The sequence below is a fragment of the Notothenia rossii genome (genome assembly GCF_949606895.1).
Source record: "Notothenia rossii genome assembly, chromosome: 2".
NCBI classification, from domain to species: Eukaryota; Metazoa; Chordata; class Actinopteri; order Perciformes; family Nototheniidae; genus Notothenia; species Notothenia rossii.
Genome location: NC_136904.1, coordinates 86,214,596 through 86,235,108, shown reverse-complemented (window position 1 = coordinate 86,235,108; position 20,513 = coordinate 86,214,596). Strand labels below are relative to the sequence as shown.

The window sequence follows — 20,513 nt, the reverse complement described above, 5'->3', positions numbered from 1 at the left end:
GAAAAAAAACTATTATATATTGGCCACCATAACGATACAAAAATAAAAATCTTGCAAATATGCAAAACATAATGTCGATAAGAAGGTGATTGTTAAGGGACATTATTGACTGTTAAATGTGTTTATTGGCTCTAACATAAACAATTCTGCATGTTTTCAAATTAGTGGATTTCATGCCTGCAAGAAGAGGATAGCCTTGTTGTTCAAGACTAGCCATTTGTTCATATTTTTAATTTGTAAAATCACCATTTTCAAATAATATTTTAAGAACCGACAGTCATGGTTGGAAACCTATGGAAGCCCATTTCCGCCACTTGAAAAAATTAAATCCCCATGAAAAGTCATAATTATGAGATAAAAAAAGTCGAAATTATGAGATAAAAAGTCGAAATAATGAGATAAAAAGTCGAAATTATGAGATAAAAAGTCAAAATAATGAGATAAAAAGTTATAATTATGAGATAAAAAGTCGAAATTATGAGATAAAAAGTCGAAATAATGAGATAAAAAGTCATAATGAGATAAAAAGTCGAAATAATGAGATAAAAAGTCATAATTATGATAAAAAGTCTAAATAATGAGATAAAAAGTCATAATTATGATAAAAAGTCGAAATTATGAGTTAAAAAGTCGAAATTATGAGATAAAAACCCGAAATAATGAGATAAAAAGTCATGAGATAAAAAGTCGAAATAATAATAAATAATTACAAAAGTCACCTGTAATAGTTACCTTATTTAGGACTAGATGCCGTTTGCATGGTGGAGAGCAGCAAGGTGATGAAGGGACCTTTGAAGACAGCGCCACTGCAGCGCATGCGCACTTCTTATCTCATAATGACTTTTTATCTCATAATGACTTTTTATCTCATTATTTCGACTTTTTATCTCATAATTTTGACTTTTTATCTCATAATGACTTTTTATCTCATTATTTCGACTTTTTATCTCATTATTTCGACTTTTTATCTCATTATTTCGACTTTTTATCTCATAATTTCGAATTTTTTTCAAGTGGTGGAAATGGGCTTCCATAGAAACCATCCTAAAACGCAGGATATATATAATCAATGACAAAGACACATCAATGAATACAGAGTTTACAGTTTATTACCAAGATTTTAGAAAACTTACAAACAATTTCACAGCTTCAGGTCTTCAGGCACAAGCCAGTTTAGAGAAGACAAGACTGGCCAGTTTTAACTCCTGGCCATTCCTTCCAGAAAGATATGACAGGTGAAGAGAAGCAAACATCTGGAAAGTGAGCGGAGACTTACACATTCTGAATTACATTCATTTCAACATGTTGAAAACATAAACGATTGATTTGGTTTGCATATTGGGGATACTGCTTTGAGAAACCTTTCCAACCACACGTACATAATGTCCTGCATGGTGAGATCACAAGCTAGCCAGCCAGCCGCATCTGCTGAGTACTTCTAATCGCCAACTATAATGTTAAATCACAGAAATACAATGATGTAGCCACAAGCCATACACATGTCTCCATTGAATGAAGTACACAAGTACAAACATTGAGTTAAAAATCAGCTCACCTGGTCAAATCCAGCATTATCTCAATATTCACATTTGTGACTAGGCTGGAACACTAGAAAAGATTTTCTGCAGATACAAAGGCGGTATGAAACTTTACATTATCTTGAATGGACATCTCATTTGCTAGTGAAAAAAAACAACTGCGTAGGCTACTTATTGATCGCCATAACCCCTGTCATCATCCGCGGAGTCAGAGTGCTACTGAGAATCAACAGTTAACCTCACAGGAAGTGCTTTGACCAGCTTCCATGTTGGAACACTTACAAACAATTAAAGATTGAGGAGATTTTACAATTTAGAGACAGTTACTAAGAATTCACTACATGTAAACAATACAAGAGGTAAATCCTCCACGTACATCTTTTTCTTTAAACAAGTGTCTTTAAAAACATTATTTACATACTATAATAACAAGGTTTGGCACTTTTTTTTGCAAGAGAAGAGGAATAAAGATACTACTGTATGCAGCAGACTGTTTTGTTGGCTTTGTTTTGAGACAGCAGTAGTAGATACATCATAGGTTAGTCCAAGTAGCTCGGAGCACCAAGGAAATGTTTTGTCCTTTATCCATAAGTCCTAAGTCTGAGGAGTGCTACAACCCTAACCGATTCTGAAATCTCTAAAAAGGTGCTTTGTGTTTTAACGTGATGATTATGTTGTCATTTTAAACCTTATTTAACTGCAAAAGAAACACAGAAATGTGCCTGGGACTTACATTATTCAAACCTTCAGATCACATAAGTGCAGATGGAAATCAGGAGGGACATTTTAAATCTTATAAGACCTGTTTTTTTTAATAAGAAACAGTTAAAACTCCACCTGCAAAAATCAGTATATAAAACTTTATATATTTAGAAAAGAACTCCATATGGAAAATGATGGATTTTCAAAAAAGCGCTACGATTATCACTGTTCTGAGTTTTGGTGAGTAGTTTATTAGTACTTTTCCTGCTTTTGAGTTTGTGTTCCTTTAAAAAAAAAGTACCGAAATCACTTAACTGTACACACTCTTGTCTAATACTGTTATGGCTCCTGTAACACTTTCACATGTCGAGTGTGTGACGTCGTTAAATTGTGTCTTACTCTCGCCACTGAGAACAGGGTGTCGAGCAGGAAAAGCATCATTTAGGCGTCATCATTTGTATTGCAGATATTGTGATAGTAACAAAACAAAAAGGGTGTCATGGTAACACACAGTGAACACAGTGCACCTTCCTCTTCATGCTACCTTCAGGGTGCTACCATACGTCTGCTGCACCACCAACTGCACGTTGTCTAGAATAAAGTCGAAAGCCATGCTCCAAACAGACTCCAGCGACCGCTGCATGAGCCTGCGGGGAAAACATCAGAGATAAGGAATACATTGAAATGAGAACATAAAGGCGGGGGAGGGGGGGGGGGGGGAGGGGGTACTGTACCTACCTTTTCATATATTTTATAATCAAATCCAATTTCTCCAGATCTTTATCCTCGATCAGAGTGCAGAACTTCACCACCTGCAGGATGTCTTCCTCCATGGGTTCTAACAAAAGTGGAAACAAAGGGATTAAAATGCATAACAGCATAGGTAATTACATAAGTAGGCACTATGAGACAACTGTTCTTTACTGTACGACTAAAACTAACACATTTAAAGATTATTTTGGTTTGTGTTGGTGCTGAAAATAGTCAAAAATGTAAATCCAAGTCTCTGAAAAACCTAAATATTTTCTCAAAACGTCTTTTGTTGTCAGTCCAAAACCCAAATATATTCAGTTCATCATGACATAAAACATATAAAACACAAAAAGCAGGAGATCTCCATATTTCAGATTCTGAATACAGATATTCATGCCTAAAAAAATCCTTGTGTTATTTTACTGTGGATCAAATAAGTGATATGTTAACCGTTGCAGCTCTGCTTCACAGTATACCTGTTATGGTGGTGACCCATTCCCGTAGCAGCGTCCTAATGTCCGTCATGTCGTAGGCTCCGGCCAGCACAGGAGCAGGGCGGCGGGGGATGAATTTGGACTCTGCGATGCCTGCCTTAGTGTTTGACGTGGAGGGACCGTTTTCCGTCTATGAAGAAAAAAAAAAAAGTTTTAAGCCGTAAATTATCTTCACACACTGCCACCGTGTTTATGAAGGAAATTGTTCTTGACTTACCTTCAATGTGTTTATTGGTTCCCGTGGTTTTAGAGGGGGGGGCAGGGTTTTGGCCGGGCTGTTTGTCGTGTTTCGTCTCTTCACAGGCGAGGGACCTTTTTTAACGGGACTCCCTGCATTTTTTCTCTTGTAGCGCCGCTTCACCCGACCAACTCCAACTCCCGGCTGTTTGAGCTGCAGCAGAGGATTCTTCTGCTCCACTGCTGAGAAACCAACAGGGAAAACATGAGACGAAGAGAATATCGCTGCTTATATTAATAGTCGAAAAAAAGCTCAACTCATTCCTAACAAATCCCCCTGGAGACTTACATATTTTGGCCTGAGGCTGGACATGTGTTAATCGGTTGTAGGCATTCTTCAGTTCGTCCTGCAGCTCTTTGGGAAGGGCGGCAAACACGTCCGGATCAACCTGCAGGCAGGAAGCAGGAAGACTTAGTGAAACAGGACAACTAGTCGCAAACTTGTTTCACTATATACCACAGTTGTCAATAAACTGTTAGACGGAATTTACTGTAAAAGACAGAAATATTGATATTAAGTAAATAATTCAGCGCCTCTTAAATCACGCTCTTGGACAGTTGTTATAGACGTACTCTCGTAATTTGGTTGAATTCAGTTGACCAAAAACAGAATGAAATGAATGATATATAATGTAATATAATATATTATTAAATTAGTTAATTATTACTGAAAGTATTTTAGTTTTTTTTATATGTGACATTTTATATGTTACATTTTAAATTACAGCTTTTCTGTATAATTTGTGACGGATAAAAGGTGCTTCGTAAAGACATGATTTATCAATATGTTTTTAACATGCAAGCAGATTATGTCCTAAAGGCTAAATCTCAATGGGTTGCCTTCCTACCTGTGAGAAGTGTGGCAGTTCCAGAACAATCCCCGGACTGTCGGGCTGGTCTGGGAGCTGAAGCAGCAGCGTGCCGGCGGGGGGCGTGTACAGCGCTGAGGCAGCAGGACGAGGGGGGGAGGGGGGGCGAGACCTCACAGAGGGAGGCGGGGGGGGAGGAGCGGGGGGCGTCGGGCTGGGGGGGCGACGGTGGCTCGAGGTCCTGTCCCGGTTGGTCCACCACTGCTCCACCTGCTCTCTCAGATCTGCAGGCAGCGCCTCCAACACAGAGCGATCCACCTGGGGAGGAAACACACGTTTTTGGAGCCAGCATTTTCTTTTTATAAAAAAAAAGGCCACCTAATCGTGACGTCTGTAGTCGACACACTATAAAAGACTACAATTCCCACGGGGCCTGCACTAAAGAGACAGAGATGGGCAACCTGTTAGAAAGACGCCACCGAGGCACAGTTCTTAACCGTTCAACTGCCATTTAGGTTACCAAGCTACATAAGCCTTAACAAAGTTGTTTTTTTATTTTATTTGAGTTTTGCCTCTTTTTTTTGACTATTGTAAAGGCCTCTTTTCTTTTTTGTATGTGTAAAAGTGTGTTATTTTGTTTTGAGCAAACCCATTGCATAATAACATCCAAACCATCGGAGACAACTCATCAACTGTAAGTAACACAAATATAAAGGAAGGAAAACGAGTTGGAAATGTCTGTTTTGGGGCGTCTATCGGTTTGATAGAAAACAAGGAAGGAAGCCAAGACACAACTTGTTTAAAACATTTAACCGTCGGCTCCTACAATCACTCAGATATCTCCTTCACAAAACCAAAAAGGATACATTTAGAACAAGGTAAAAATTGAATTAATTAATAATAATGAAAGTATATCTTGGTTATGGAGTAAATCATGATACCATGAGCTTGCATACAATAACACTGTAACCTCCCCTCACCATGTGTGTGAGCCCTGTCCTTGTCTTGTATCGTTTCCTGTCTTTGAAAATATACAATAAAATCTAAATGGTACAAAGATGTCTCCTTCAAGTCCTTACCTGTGAAGGGGAGGGGATTTCGATACTGAAGTCGAGACGTGCTCGGGATTTTTTGGGAGTGTGTCTGCCTGCATGCTGGTCTCTGCTCGTCCCGGGGACCGGCTCGGGGGAGGACAGAGGACGAGGAGTGGAGCTGGAGGACGGGCCCACGTTTAGGGAAGAATTCTCCTGATGTGAGCAGTCGTCTGCAGGTTCTGTAACGTTGATGTTAAACAGAATAGATTTCAGAATCAGAACCAGATTACCTTTATTTGACATTTACATTGTTACAGCAGAAAAGAGCCAAAGACAGCTTAATGTTACCTAGGAAGCATGCATACAAAAGTATTAAAGATAAACAAATTACAATCAAATAAAAAAAAGTTTAAAAAAGTTACACAATTTACAAAATACACATCCAGTAACAGTTCTGAGGATTTAGCAGCCAGGTATATATTACAGTTATTAACGGCATATATATATTGCACATAGTTGGTTGGTATTTAACAACAAGGGGTGTTATAGACCAGTGGTTCCCAACCTGGGGAGCGCGCCCCCCTTGGGGAGCGCGCCAAAAATCGCAGGGGGGGCGCCAGGCCTCAGATGATTTGAGGCCAAATATCATATTTAGCCTTTTTTATTTTTTTTATTTTTTTTACATATAATTGTAAAGCAATATATAATTGTCACTAAAAGCCTTGTCTCTACATTACAAGAAAATACAAAAATAATTGATTTGAATAAAAATTCAAGTTAGTAGCTATTAAAAGGCATAAAAAGACAGAAATGGATAATTCTTTCTATAGAAATGTTTCTTCTGCTCGTAAAGATTCCAAACCAGGCTTGTCTGGATAAACTCATTTCTAAAACATAGTCATTGTCCATGCCGGTTTCAGTTGGACTATTTGTCACAGTTGCTCCGATCAGATCGGTCTCCTCCATTTTGTAGATTATTTATAACTTTTGAATCCACATGAACACATCGGCAAAATCCGGCTTACTTTGAGCATGTGTTTTAAACAGTTTAATCCCTTTGTGAATTGTTTCCACTTGCGCCGTCCTTTAATTTCTTCATACAGCGGGAATCCAAATGAATGAATCCTGAGTCCAATAACCATCAAAGTCTCTCAATAGTGCTCCTTAGTTACGCTTTCATCCTCCTTTAACAAAATACTTCACATTCATCCAGTTTGTTACAGTAGTTGTAGCATTTTCCCTGTGTGTGTGTGTGTGTGTGTGTGTGTGTGTGTGTGTGTGTGTGTGTGTGTGTGTGTGTGTGTGTGTGTGTGTGTGTGTGTGTGTGTGTGTGTCAAAATAGTTAAACATTCAAATAAATACCAACCAGGAATGAGCCATCTCTTAACCCTGGAGAGAGGCAGAGTTTTCATTCAAACACACCAAACATTAAATAATGGGGGGGGGGGGGGGGGGGAGGTTGGGAACCACTAGTAATGGACGACACAGACGACAACAAAGATAAAACCTGAAACACAGAGACTTCACACCGACCTGTTTTTCTGGATCTGCCACTTCCCTGGCGTAGAAACATTTGTTTGATGGAGCGAGACCCGGGGCCCGCGGAGTCTTGGGGGCCGGAGTGGTGTCCGTCGAGGAGCTGGACCTGGATGCCGATCCCCCTCGTCTCCTGGACCTGAAGCTTCATGGCGTGGAACAGCTTGATGACCGCAGCGGAGATCAGCTGACCGCTGTCTGTGGACTGAGCGAGCATCACAGTCCTGACGGAGGAGATGGAGAAATGGAGAGAGGACATTATAAATCACTCCAAACACAGGGATTATGGTACGGATGCACCTTTTTCTATTTCCTTTATTAATCCTGTTTTTTTGTTGTTTGTTTTTTTATGTTGTCTGTAGATATTTAATTGCTGTTTTTGCTGCACTTTTAGTGTACAGTTTTGCCTTTTGTGTTTATTGTGTTTATTGTATTTTGTTACTCTGGCATAACAATTTCCTTCGGGATAAATAAAGTCTTATCTTATCTTAAAGCTGATGTGCCGAATTAAGATTTTCTCCAATTTCTGTTTTCTTCAGTTTCTTAGAAATACAATTACAGAAAAAATGTGTTGCTTGTTATTCTTGGAAATTGAATTGTACGTCCATGACTATTACAAAAAAATACATTTTCTCCCAAACTGCACCAGCTTACAGAACCTTCTCGTCTTAAAGGTTGTTTCTACACAGCTTATTTAGGATTTGAATGTTTAATGTTTTAATGTTAGCTAATTGTCAGCTTTATGTCCTCCTGGCTACACTGAAGAACTTCCACACCAACGACATGATGTACTCTGATATACGACAGTGATTGGCTGGTCACTGGTCGATCAGCTGACAACAGTCCGGTTCTGTTTGATCAGAGCATTGTTGGCGGTCGCTCTCTCACCTGGCGAGGTTGTCACATATGCCATGACCTCCGTATTTAGCCGGCTCCAGTGGCGCTCCAGCCTTGCGCACCATGACCTTCAGGGTCACTCTGCGGCCCCGCAGCCCGGCGTCTTGTAAACGTTTCTGCACCTCCATGGACAAGTTATTGAGGAAAGACTCAGCCTCGTCGACCTGGACACAGAGGGAGGGGGAGAGAGGGTTAGAGAGCGGTGGGAAATGGGGAGAAGATAAGAATCTTTGCAGTCACTTTTTCTTATTTGATCTTAAAATCATTATTGTGATGGAAGCACAGGTAATTAAGTAAAATACAGTGAATGAAAGCAGTACACATTTTTCTAATTGCAATGCTTGTTTTTATTTATTTTCACTTCTTTATAACTAGAAATTGTATTTATTTTTGGGGATATTTTGAAATAATCTTTTCTAGATTGATAGCAAGCATATACAGTAGCCCACCTATGCAATTGCTCATGTCTCAAGTATGCACAAATAAAGAACTACAGAAATAATAACTGAAACATGACAGAGAGAGGTCGGTCTAACCTTAGTGAAGCGAATGTTGTAGTTCATCTCAGCAGAGACAGACTTCCTCTCCTTCTCGTAGCGGACGGGCCGCTCGTCGAGGCCCCTGCAGAAGCGGAACAGAGTCTGTCCGGTCCGGGGTCCGAACTTCTTCTGCAGCTGAGACAGAGAAACCTGCTGGAGATCCCCACACGACCGCACACCCATTCCTGCCAGCTTCCTGCCCATTACAGGCCCCACACCTGGATACAAAAAACAACAATCAATCAAACGTTTTCTACAGGAAACACTGTATGTGTACAGTTATGACCAGCAGGTGGAGCTGTGTACCTGGCAGGCTGGTCACTGGCAGCTCTCTGATGAAATCATCCACCTCTTCAGGCTTCAGCAGGTGCTGTCCGTCCGGCTTGGCCTTTCGGGTGGCCAGCCGAGCCAGAAGGATGTTGGACCCTGAACAGAGGAGCAGTTTGAGTCTGTAACCATGACACTTTTATAATGTCTCAACACCTAAATATGTAACTTATGTCACTTTTTTAGCCATGGTTGTATACTTATTTCTCTACATTTTGATTCTATTACTAATGTGTGCTTTCCTTCCCTATATTTAATAAGTTAGCTTACTCTTTTTGTACCTGCTATGCCACTTTTGTCCTAACACTGTAAATGTTCCCGCTGCGGGAATAATAACGATTCAAGATTCAAGATGCAAAGGCAAAGCAATGAAATTCTTCTGACCTGAGCTCCTCCAACAATGCAACATATATAATAAAATACAAAAATACAAAGTCTATACACATGTAAATAGAACATGATATGAAATTAAATAATGTACATTAAGACAAATTAAATACGGTTTATTGCGGTGATAACTATTTATATAAATAAGTATATTGCAAGATGACAAACAGGAATGTTTATCGGGGCGCTTAACACCAGAACCGCCAGGGGTCGCTGTATACCTAAAACCGCCAACGGGTAAAATTGACCCGCTATTAGAATGCATTGATTTTCAAGGTACAATGTTCTTTTATTTATCATACTAGAACACAGAGTTAACAGTGAGTTTTGATTGCACAGTGATGAAACGTATACCAATAGAATCTGTGGACTCTCAGCTTTCATAGTATATCTAGTTTGTGCAGATAGTATGAAATATGTGCAAAGTCTCTCTCTATCTCTCTCTCTCTATCTATCAATCTATCAATCTATCAATCTATCAATCTATCAATCTATCAATCTATCAATCTATCAATCTATCAATCTATCTCTCTACCTATAAAGAAACACATTAAACAACACGTCATGTTTATGTCTACGCGCGAGTCAATAGCGTGAAAATCACTGCATTTTCAAGGTAAATATTACCCGCCGGCACTGATGGGTATAAATGGCAATTTTTTTGGCAATTTTTTCAATCTGACTTCATATTGACCATTTTTAACAACAGAGGGTGCTACATAACACACTTTCAGGAAAAGTCACAGACTGGGAGACTTGAATATTTTGTTGAAAAAAAGTTACATGCAATCAAGAAACAGCTGCGGGTAAAATTGACCCGTTGGCGGTTCTAGTTTTAACAGAGCTCAGGAACTTTTATTCTGATCAAATAGATACACTGTCTTGATGTATTTTACAGTACAGACCCACAGAAACTCACCCATGCCCACTGAAGCACAGCATCCCGTTTTCTCCTTGATGTCGGCTCTGATGGTGCGGGCCAGATCTTGAGGGTCGATGCGCAGCTCGGCCAGCAGGGCAGAACCGTCGATTAGCAGCTCATCACAGCTCAGAGCCTCGATGTCATGGGTGTAACTGCAGGGAACAAATTAAATGAGAAGGCGTGCCTCATGTCATTGTGCCTGTAAGAGGACAGGGAAGTGAGTGAGAAAAGAGCAGGGAGTTGTTCTTACCCGGCCAGAGTCTCATACATGGTGAGAGCCACCTCTTTGTACGCCTCAAAATCATACGGGACCGACTGCAGCGAGGGACAGAGCTGTTTGGCTTTTCCAAAATACATCCCGTTCTTCACGCCCGCCTGCCTGTGAGAGGGAACCACTTACAGTGAGTACAAAACATGGAGTTCCCACACCTTCTCTAACATAGGATTCAAGGACCAGCACAGGATGGTTGAAGACACTCATACATCAATTAAAAAGACAAAGAGGTTTCAATGACCTCTCAATAGGGCTGCTCGATTATGGCAAAAATCATAATCTCAATTATTTGGGTCAATAATTGTAATTGCGATTATTAAATGCGATTATTCATTGACTTTGAAAACATCAATTTATTCGAGAAAAATCATTTGAACAGGATGTTTTTAACAGTTGATTACCCTGAACTTTAAGTATAATTCAACTGAAAACCCCCCCCCCCCCCCAAAAAAGTATTAATAATAATAATAAAAAATTAATCGTTTTATTTCGATTAAGTGTTTTCGTAATCGTTGCAAGCCATAATCGTAATCGCGATTAAAATACGATTAATTGGGCAGCCCTACCTCTCAATGTTACTGTTTTACAGTGATGGGAGACTTTGTGTTCTCTTTCATTAATTTACAAAACAATAGCAGTAAGTTGAGCGATAAGCATAGAGACCTCAAAAAGTTGATTAAAGTAACTGTATTTGTCATTTTTGCACAAAATGTATAAATTCTTTAAACTATTGGTAAAACTTTAAATGACTCGTGTTTATTATACGTCCAATTTCATAACCATACCATAAATATATGACATATATTTGTTTGTATGGGGTTGTAACATGGACAGCATGCCCCCAGTTTGGAGAAAGCGACCCCAGAATACAATATCTGAAGCTACGCAATGAACTAGTGATGGGAGTTATGGCTCTTATGGCTCCGTTCCTTTGCGAGAGCCGCTCAAAAGAGCCAGTTTTTTTTAAGGGGGCGGGGTTACTAGGTTTATCTGCGAAATATACCTTTTATAATTCAATCCAATTTAGCCCTGTTTTGACTTTGTACTGAAGTATTCAAAAGTAAAAATTCTATTTTTAACATAAATGATTTGCTGTGGCCAATTGTTTTCATTGCATTTACAGACCCTTGTAACTCTCTGATTGTAGAACCATGCTAAAAAAAAGCAGATAGCAACACCTATACAAACTGACAACAAATCTTTGCTGAGACTAAAAATCATCATAAATAAATAACATAATGAAAATAAATATATTGCAATGCTCAAAACAGCAGCATCCAACAGTCTGTAATCCTTGGATATTACATGTCACTGCATGCAGGAGATCGTCATATCATTCTGTCTTGTATTACTAAACAAGTCGCGACCGACACATCACTACAATGAACACCAGAAAAAAGGCCCACCTAAAAAAAATAATAACAACGAAAATTCATATCCTACCTGGCCTCATAACTGCAGGATGCAATCTCTGCCCTAGAGAGAGTCGCAGTATCCTGGTCCACTCCGTTAGTATGGGGGACAGGACTGTCTTCTGATGGACTTCTGTCCAGATCCTCATCTTCCATTTCTGAGAGGCAGAACAAACGTACATTTAGTGTCAGGATAATACAAGAAACACACAGAGAAAATCAAGGTCAGCAGAAAGCTCCATGACAACCAGGCAGTGTGTGATGTGCTTCTCACCAGGGAGAGCATGTTTCCTCTGGTAGTACTGGCTCTCCAGCTGAGGCTGGGCCCCGGGCCTCAGGGGGACCCGGCCCTGTCCACGGCTACTGGTCACAGCTACTGGCCTCCCTGCAACACAACCATGAGATCAACCAGGAGACCGAGTGGACGTGTGAGGCTGTTCTGTTGTGTTGAATATAAACCGGCTCACTGACAGCTCACACTTCAATACAGACAAAGAGAAGCCTTACCTTGGAGCTCTGGTCGATGTCGGATCCCCACGGACACGAAGAAACAGTCCATGTCCACGTGAAATATACACGATTTGACACTTGTGGGTGCAGACGTACCTGACCACACAAACAAAAGCAACAAGTCAGAGGAAGGGCTCGCAAATCATGAGATGAATGAAACAACTAATGATCCCCGGAGTACTCGTGAATTCTGTAACTTAGTGATTAATGATCATTTAATTTGCAGAGACACATACATTAATATCTTAATTCAAAGAGAAAATATTTTGTCCTTATTTGTGCTGGTTATTTGTGCTGGTTTGTCAATTCAAGATGAGAAACCGGTGTTCTCATAGCATTTTTTGACATTCTACAGTCAAGAGAAAAAAAAGACTCATAGCGAGAATGGATGCCAATCCGTCTCTGACAGAACTTGAACAGGAGAAGTTGAAGTTATGTGGTATGTGTCTCAGACCTTTGAGTCACCATGACACCTAAATATAGAGGGTATGCACAGACGTCACTTTCCCACCGGCACACAACCCCCTCAGTCACACTGAACGGCTAAAGGGCAAAACGACATGGCAGCTGTAAGTTGTCAAAACTGCAGCAGTGGGGTAAAATGTAAAAACTCAAGAGGTTGACCAATCACAACGGAGCCGGCCAGCTGCAGACCGGACTCTGGTTTCAGACAGAGGGTGAAAAGAGGTGCAGCAGCACAGGCAGTATGAGAACAATAAAGACTTTTTTGAACATTAAAGCATGGAGTGATGTCACAGTAAAACCCACCTCTTCAACTCTGTTTCTTTTTGTTTTGTTTGTCTACCCTCCCTCCCAAATGTAAAGCGTCTTTGGGTTCAAGAAAAGCGCCATAGAAATATAATTCATTATTATTATTACAGTAGAAGAAGAAAATACTAACATGAAAAGCAAAAAGCCACCCTTCCTCTCTTACCTCCTCTGTCTGAGCGCTGGGCCACCGACTTCCTCAATCGTTCCCTCCCTGGGAAGGAGGCGCCCCCCGCTGCTTTCCTCTTGCTGTGCAGCTCGTTGACATACTCCGAGAAGCCGGACCTCCACGTAGAGATCTGGTGTAAACGTGAGTGAGAGTAATACTCAGAGATCAGTCCTCCTGTCTGGGCCATCAGCTGCGCCGAGGACTTAGACGGCGACGGGGACTTTTCAGTGGGATGATGAGGTTTGGATGTTATGTTGGTTGAGTTTAGCGAGGCAGATGAAAAGGCATTGTGGTGACTCCCGTTCAGACGGACAGGAGAATGTGAAAGAGAGCGATGTGCGGGGGAAAGAGGAGTCTTTTCTGGATGTGAATTAACTGGACGGGATGGGTGGAGCTGTTTTGGGAGTAGGTGGGTTTCCGTGGCTTTTAAAGCCTCCTGGTAGGTGGGTGGTGGAGGTTTAAGTCTCTTCTCGTTGGCTTCATGTGAACCGGATTGCTTCAGAGAGACCACAGACTTCTCGGATTGCTTTGGAGGACTCTGGGGGAACTCATAAGGGTCGGGTTTGGTCTGAAACGGCCCTGGAGGACTGTGAGGTTTATCGTGTGAACTCTTGACTCTGCGTTGAGGCAGCTCCGTGTCATCAGAGGGTTGAGCAGGGGACAGCAGGTCCTCTGGCTTTAAGGCACCATTAACAAGGTGAGAGTGTCCATTCGTCAGGTGAGCTTCCTTCACCACCTGCGGGAGAGGATCTGCTTTGCCACACTCTTGCATTTCTTTTAATCTTGAATGGCTCATCACGTCAAATGAGGTCTGCAGGAACCCATTTCTGTGGGATAAAAAGATAAAGAGGATGTGGCTCATTTAGTAAGCCATTATGTTACAATGGGTGCAACGATCTCATTTAAATGAAAAAACAGTTCCCTCCTGGATTCCTACACAATTAAGCCAGTGGATTTCCATGACCTTTCATAAATTGTATTTATGATCAAATATTGTCTAAATGTATTCCGTTCAGGTAGGAAGCCCAAGCATGAAGGGTAAAACACAGAGATGGAAGATCTTTTAGTTTTCATCTTTTCAACTTTTAAATGTTAAATATTTAAAATATTTATGTTTTAAGGGATTTATTGTTGTATATGTAAGAAAAAGAAAAACTGTAAATTCAACTTCCATAACTTGGATTTTATAGAACTACAGGTCTGAAAATATGAATTATTAAATTCTTGGAAATTCCCATTTTATGACTCATTAACTTTCCATACTCACATCTTTAACTCCACTTCCTTGCAGCTGTTGTAAGAAGAGTTGCTGTGAGGTTGTTGTTGACCGGCCCTCTGGTGCTGCAGATTAGCTTGAGGGTTTTGTAAAGGGGACAGTGGGGGCTTGAGGGGGGGTTTTGTGGGGCTGGGGTTAGACAGCAGGTGGGTGTGTGAGGGGCTTCTGTGCCTGGGTTCTGTGTTGAGGTAAGTGGATGCTAAGTGGCTTGGCTGTGGGTTGATGAGGCGAGCAGCAGAGCTCTGCTGCACGGACTGAGGTTGGATGTTGTCTGGGTAAAGTCGACTGTGGTTCGGGGGGGGGAGGGAGTTATTCTGGCTTTCCTGGTTGAGAACAGAGCGCTGAATGCTGCGCTGCGGCAGGTGGAGCTTCTGATGGCTCGGCCCTGCCATCTCAGGCGTCTGGCGGGAAATCATAGCAGGGAAGAGCGGGCCCTTCTGATTGTAGAGCTGGTACTGCAGGCAGGGCAGGAGACACCCAGCCTGGATACTGTTTAAACAAATGAGAACATAAACACAGAATCAGAATCAAGTTTATTGCCAGGTACATTTACACATACAAGGAATTTGCTTTGGTATCTGGTGGTGTGAACATAAACAATCTGAAAAAACAAGTTGCAAAGTAGGTAAAAAAAATATATATATATATAAGGATAACCAAAATAAATTATTTTTAAGAAGCAATTTAGCATTAAAAAAGGATGCTAAAGACAAGTATTTAAACCAAATGTAAATGTAACTATATAAATAAACAAGGGGGATTTTACACTATGATATTGAATGAGCAAGATATTCTCTTGTCCCACTGAACTCACCTGTCAGTGATCCACAGCGGCCGGACGATCTTTTCCCCTCTCAGCTCCTTGATTTTGCTGTTGGGCAGGTTGTTGGTGATGATGTGAGAGATCTTGGAGCGAGAGTAGTACGTGTGGAACTGACCGCCGTGCAGCATCATCAGCCTGCGCAGCTCATCCGCACTCGGGTCTGCTCACAAACAGACAAGTTAAAAATTAACCAAAAGGACCCAAAAAATCTATTTCTATGGTCCACACAAACACAGCAAACATTTACATGAGAAACAAATAAAATCAGTTGTGACATGAAACATCATGTGAAAGGAACAAAAAGAAAAACACTTGTAAACTATTTTTACAGTTATATTGGACTTTTTTATCGCCCCTTGAGATGTTTGCCTTAATAAAAAACTCATCTACAATGCCTCTCAAAGAGTTGCTCAACATAATCCACAAACCTTGTAGGGAGAAGTTTGCTGTGGGAACTATTTTATTTCTACCTAACTACATCTGCCAGAGAGTGAGCACGAGCCTCCTGAGCAGATGCATGTTCCTTCTCTACGGTGATATGTTTGCTCAAATCAAAAGAGGGAAAATATGTATTTTTGACGCTCGGGTGACTTCAGGAACGACGGATGAATTATTGAGGGGGAAAGAGAGACAAACTAGTGGAGGTGCTGTAGCGTAGTGTTACCTGTATATCCATTAACATAGATAGATACTCCGCTGAAAATAGTGGAGCATGTCCCGTCCTTCTGCTTCTCTCTGGGGGCGTCCAGTTTAAACTGCTCGTCCAGCTTAGAAACTTTGGCAGCCATGTAGCCGCCCTGCACACAAGAAGGAGGGAAAGGTGAGAAAAAAGATTTACAACTTGGCCTGCAGAATCCCACAGCTCATATGGCAATCTAGGATATGTAAATATAAATTAAAGTTTAAAAAAAAAAATAATGGCCAAAATATAATACATCTTTCAAAGGAAATATTTAGTCTTGAAATGCTGTTAGGAATATCAAAATGCCTTTGTCTATGATAATAATAATAAATAACAATACACTTTATTTGTATATCACCTTTAATGCACAAAGCAGCCCAAAGTGCTTTACAGAACAAGAACAACAACATCACAATATTAAAATAAATGCAGAACAAGATAAAACATCTACAGTGATCTTAATGAAATTCCCTCTAAATTAAAGCTGGCAAGAAATTAATATCGGTTAAAATAAAACAATTTTAAATGTCAAATAAAAGCAAAACAGTAAAACATGGACAATGATACCAGTGGGAATTTAAAGTTGATGATGAGAATAGTACCTACATAAACAATCTGGCACCGAGCCACACGGTTTTAATTATCAGTATGTATGACACATGTATGTTACCATGGGTAACTTAGGGTTTAAAGTTTCCTGCTTTAGTTACAAGAATAGCTATTGTAGGATTACAGTCTTGTCTGAGTGGTGATACTACTGTTATTATGAGATGTCGTTTTGGGGCTAAATGCAGCTCTCTCACAGCTTTGTTAAAGCTTTGCCTGGCAGTCCAGCCTGAACCTAATTAGACAATGACTAGTGATCTGCTTCAGGCTCTCCGCTGCTTTAATGAAATTGCAGGGGGTGAAGAAGAAAAGGGTTGTTCACTTACAGTTTCCCAGTAATATTTTAAAACTCACTATGCATAAACCAAGGAATACCCTCTTTCCCTTTGAATCTTTTTCCCTTGACGTAGTATTTACAACTGAATATTCATCTTCCCGTCTACCTCCCCTAAGGTAACATTTCTCAGAGTCATGTCTACTGTTTTTATTTTCATGTCTTCATTCTGGAGTTATTTCTGCCCTACATTGCTGATTAGGAGGACATGACAGGTACTCACGATCTCAGCCCAACCATTGTCACCACTGGCATTGGCTTTCTTTTTTGACCACACATCTCGACTCATACTGAAAGCAAGACAAGAAGAGTTAGACATCAGTACTGAGGAGACAAGGCAAATACAGCTTAGTGCTTTGTTCATTAATTAAGATAAGAAAGATAAACCTTTATTAAACGCCATAGGGAAATTCAGGTGTCAAAGCAGCAACAGTAATAAGAGTGAATCACGAGATAGGATAGGAACTGGAAGAGTTCACATAAGGATAATATGATACAAAACAAGTAAGTGACGCTGTAAATAAAATAAAGAAATACGAGATAGCAGATAAAGATTAGAGTATTTTATTTTTACAAAACTTATTGTTTACAATTAGTTTTTGTGATGCACACAAATAGCTTTACAATCCTGATAATGGATGTCAACACAAATCAGAAACATGTGTGCCAATCAATTTAATTATGAACCTACTTACAGTAAGTACATGTTTGAAATGTGCAAAAAATACTGACTCCATGTTTGTTGTTGTATACAAAGCCCTCTCAGCTGCAGAGAAGCAATGAAACTGCACACAATTGACATTAATGGCTGTTGTGTTATGCATTTACTACTATAGTTTCATGTCAGCTGAAATGTTGTGATACTGTTTTTACGCACAGCTTTGTGTCCAAGGGCATGCCCGGGCAGGTCTGCAGACACTGACAGGTTGGTTACAACAGAGCCCCATGTGGCACTTTGTCACATCCCCAGTGCACGCAGCTAACAGTAAGTTAGCCTAGCCACTCCAAGCAATGCTTTGTTTGTTAATCGAGAAGGTCGATGCCGCATGACAGGACTGTAACATGGTGTCAATGATAGCAAACATACGAGTTGAGTGTTGCCATGCACTCGGGAACAAAGCTGCCTATTCAGCCAGCAGACAATAGACACAGCAACGTTACTCATAACGACTTTGCAACTTCAATGCGGTGTAAATCTGTAAAAACAGTCCTGGGTAAATGATGGTAAACACAAGTGACTTGTTTTTACCTTTAATCCTGCCAGGCTGTGTTTTTCGCTACAGATTTCTCTGCAGATACAACACACAGTGCGCACTGATTACGCGGCGAGACCAAAGCAAAGCGAAATTGAAATCCTCCAGTCAGTAAACGTTAGCTCGACCCGTCAAGATTTACTTTGTTCTTCAGATAACTCCTTTTCGTTGGGCTGAAATCCTGTTATTTTGTCTTGCTGCCACGCCATGTCTCTTCAGCGTTTTCGCTCTCCCTCCCAGTCCTTTTACTCTCCATTTCTACCGCCCGCCTGCTGGAGCTTTTTGCTTTCTCTTTTCTCAACGAGCATCAAGTGAAACCAGCAGAACATAGTAGTTCTGGGGGGATTTTCAAAATAAAACATTCGATGACAATAAACGTTAAAGGTGTGTGTACTACTCTATGGTACTACTGAGTAAAAATATTGTGGGAAACAGGTGGGTAATATAAATAAAGATACTTGTTCAAATGTATTATTTTGAATACATTAAGATCCACATAATTATCTGAATATGGGGTTTAAACTTTGAGGCAACAGTAAGAGTCTTCTAGATCAACATTTTATGTTTTGTGGAATTGTATGTTTAACTCTGAAACCTCCAAATAATTGTATATCTTTGCTTTACCTTTAGTTTGGGTAAGAGTAATTAAGTGTATCTTGTCTAGCCAAGATTGTATTTTATTTTGAGAAAACACCACCCAACTTCCGCTTAGCCTATAGCTTCTCTGAGCTAACTTGATCCGGCTCATCGCCGGCTTCTTGTTTTTAGCTTCAAGTTGTGGTTGTAATGCTGCCACTGTGCGGTCAACCGAGTGCATGCATGTCACCTGAAATGACTCTACAACATCCTCTGTAAAAGCTGTGTACAGTTTACAAACCACCCGTACTTTCACTGGACCATAGACTGTATATAAACCCTAACAAGAGAGTCGTTTGCATGCAGAACATAACCATTTGTTTATCTCTCTCTGACAGTTTGTCCACCTCTTTAAATGTGTTTTTCTTATATCAGGAGGGTTAGTGTCCACAGTGCGCCCACGCCGCCTTCTCTCCTGCAGCAGACAGTACATGTAAAGCCTAGTCTGAGCTTTTTTCTCTCTCGCTGTTTGTGCTGTCTGGCTCCGGGCAGCACGGTGTCCTCAAACGGCCCGGAACACACTCACTACTTACGGCCGTGACGCAGAGGGACGTGTGTAGGAACCAGCAGCAGTCACGGAGCTCACATTGACACAACAATAAACAAGTACAGTTTAAGTACAGTAAGAAAAAAACATTTAAAAATAGGTTATTCAGCAGCTCCATTAATGAATGAATGCACCATGGAGGGAAACAAGGTCACACGCACACTGAGCCAGAACCATAGACTGAGTCTGTTGCATAAATATAGCGTATAAATACATCTTGATATACAATAATAATAACCAAGTACTACAGTAAGAAAAGAAAAAAATAGGACTGTTTTGTGTACTGTATTTCTATCCACGTTAGTGAGCAGCTCAATGAATGAATTAGTGCACCATGGAGTGAAATAAGGACACACGAGCCAGAACCATACACTGCCTGTTACGTAAATATAGAAGCTATAAATACATCTTCAAATACAATCTAGGCCCAGAATAAAAAGGGTAGGCTACAGCCTGAGAGCAAAACTTTTTTGACTTTTGACTTTTGTACATATGACTGATTTAATTTAGACTAATTTCCTATTATTAGCCTTTTTTCAAATCAAGGCAACAAAGGGTATATTTCAACTGTTCGAAATGATCATGACGTTTAAATGATTATGCCCACTTGATCTGTAATCAATTTGCATAGTTACATATATTTTGTATTCACCTTCAAATAAAGGACAGTGATATAAAGTAGCAGGATTTTCAAATGCATAATTGTCATGTATTATTTTTCTGTAATATGCCATTGCCAGAGACACATTTACATTGTATGCACATGTTATGGACTATACAATAATCTTAATCCAGGTCAAAATCCAGTGAAAGAAAATGTACTTATTTGCAATAAGCCCCATTTCAAAGAGTGAAAAACACCATGATGCTATTGACCCAGAGATTGCCGCCTTGTCCTGAGGAGCCCCCTCATTGGTTGTTCTCTGTTGCTATGGTACCAGACATCGGATGCTGATGCTGTTTCATACACGACTTGTGTGTCAGTGCAGCAGGAAGTAGAGATGCAGTGATGGAGAGCCAGAGTGATTGATGGATGTGCAGAGAGAGA

The 20,513-nt window shown here is 40.4% G+C and overlaps 1 protein-coding gene across 3 annotated transcripts; it reads right to left on the bottom strand.

Annotated features, from left to right (window-relative positions):
• Positions 1-1,087: 1,087 nt before the first annotated feature.
• Positions 1,088-18,588, bottom strand: rev1 (REV1 DNA directed polymerase). 3 transcript variants are annotated; one of them, XR_013805307.1, is made up of 23 exons: positions 18,279-18,588; positions 17,253-17,319; positions 16,072-16,204; positions 15,399-15,567; positions 14,576-15,073; positions 13,306-14,135; positions 12,369-12,467; positions 12,136-12,246; positions 11,893-12,019; positions 10,426-10,554; positions 10,173-10,327; positions 8,846-8,965; positions 8,537-8,757; positions 7,992-8,164; positions 7,101-7,327; positions 5,613-5,806; positions 4,573-4,851; positions 4,014-4,113; positions 3,705-3,907; positions 3,470-3,617; positions 2,979-3,078; positions 1,556-2,887; positions 1,088-1,449 (listed from the first exon to the last, which is right to left on the bottom strand). XR_013805307.1 is itself a non-coding variant. In XM_079665301.1 (22 exons), the coding sequence occupies exons 2-22, from the start codon at positions 17,316-17,318 to the stop codon at positions 2,776-2,778; spliced, it is 4,194 nt and encodes a 1,397-aa protein (XP_079521427.1). In that variant the 5' UTR covers position 17,319; positions 18,279-18,588; the 3' UTR covers positions 1,088-2,775. The 3 variants fall into 3 exon arrangements, 2 of the variants coding, with proteins under 2 accessions (XP_079521427.1, XP_079521428.1); XM_079665301.1 differs by having other exon boundaries at positions 1,088-2,887; XM_079665302.1 differs by having other exon boundaries at positions 1,088-2,887; positions 3,705-3,904.
• Positions 18,589-20,513: the final 1,925 nt, after the last annotated feature.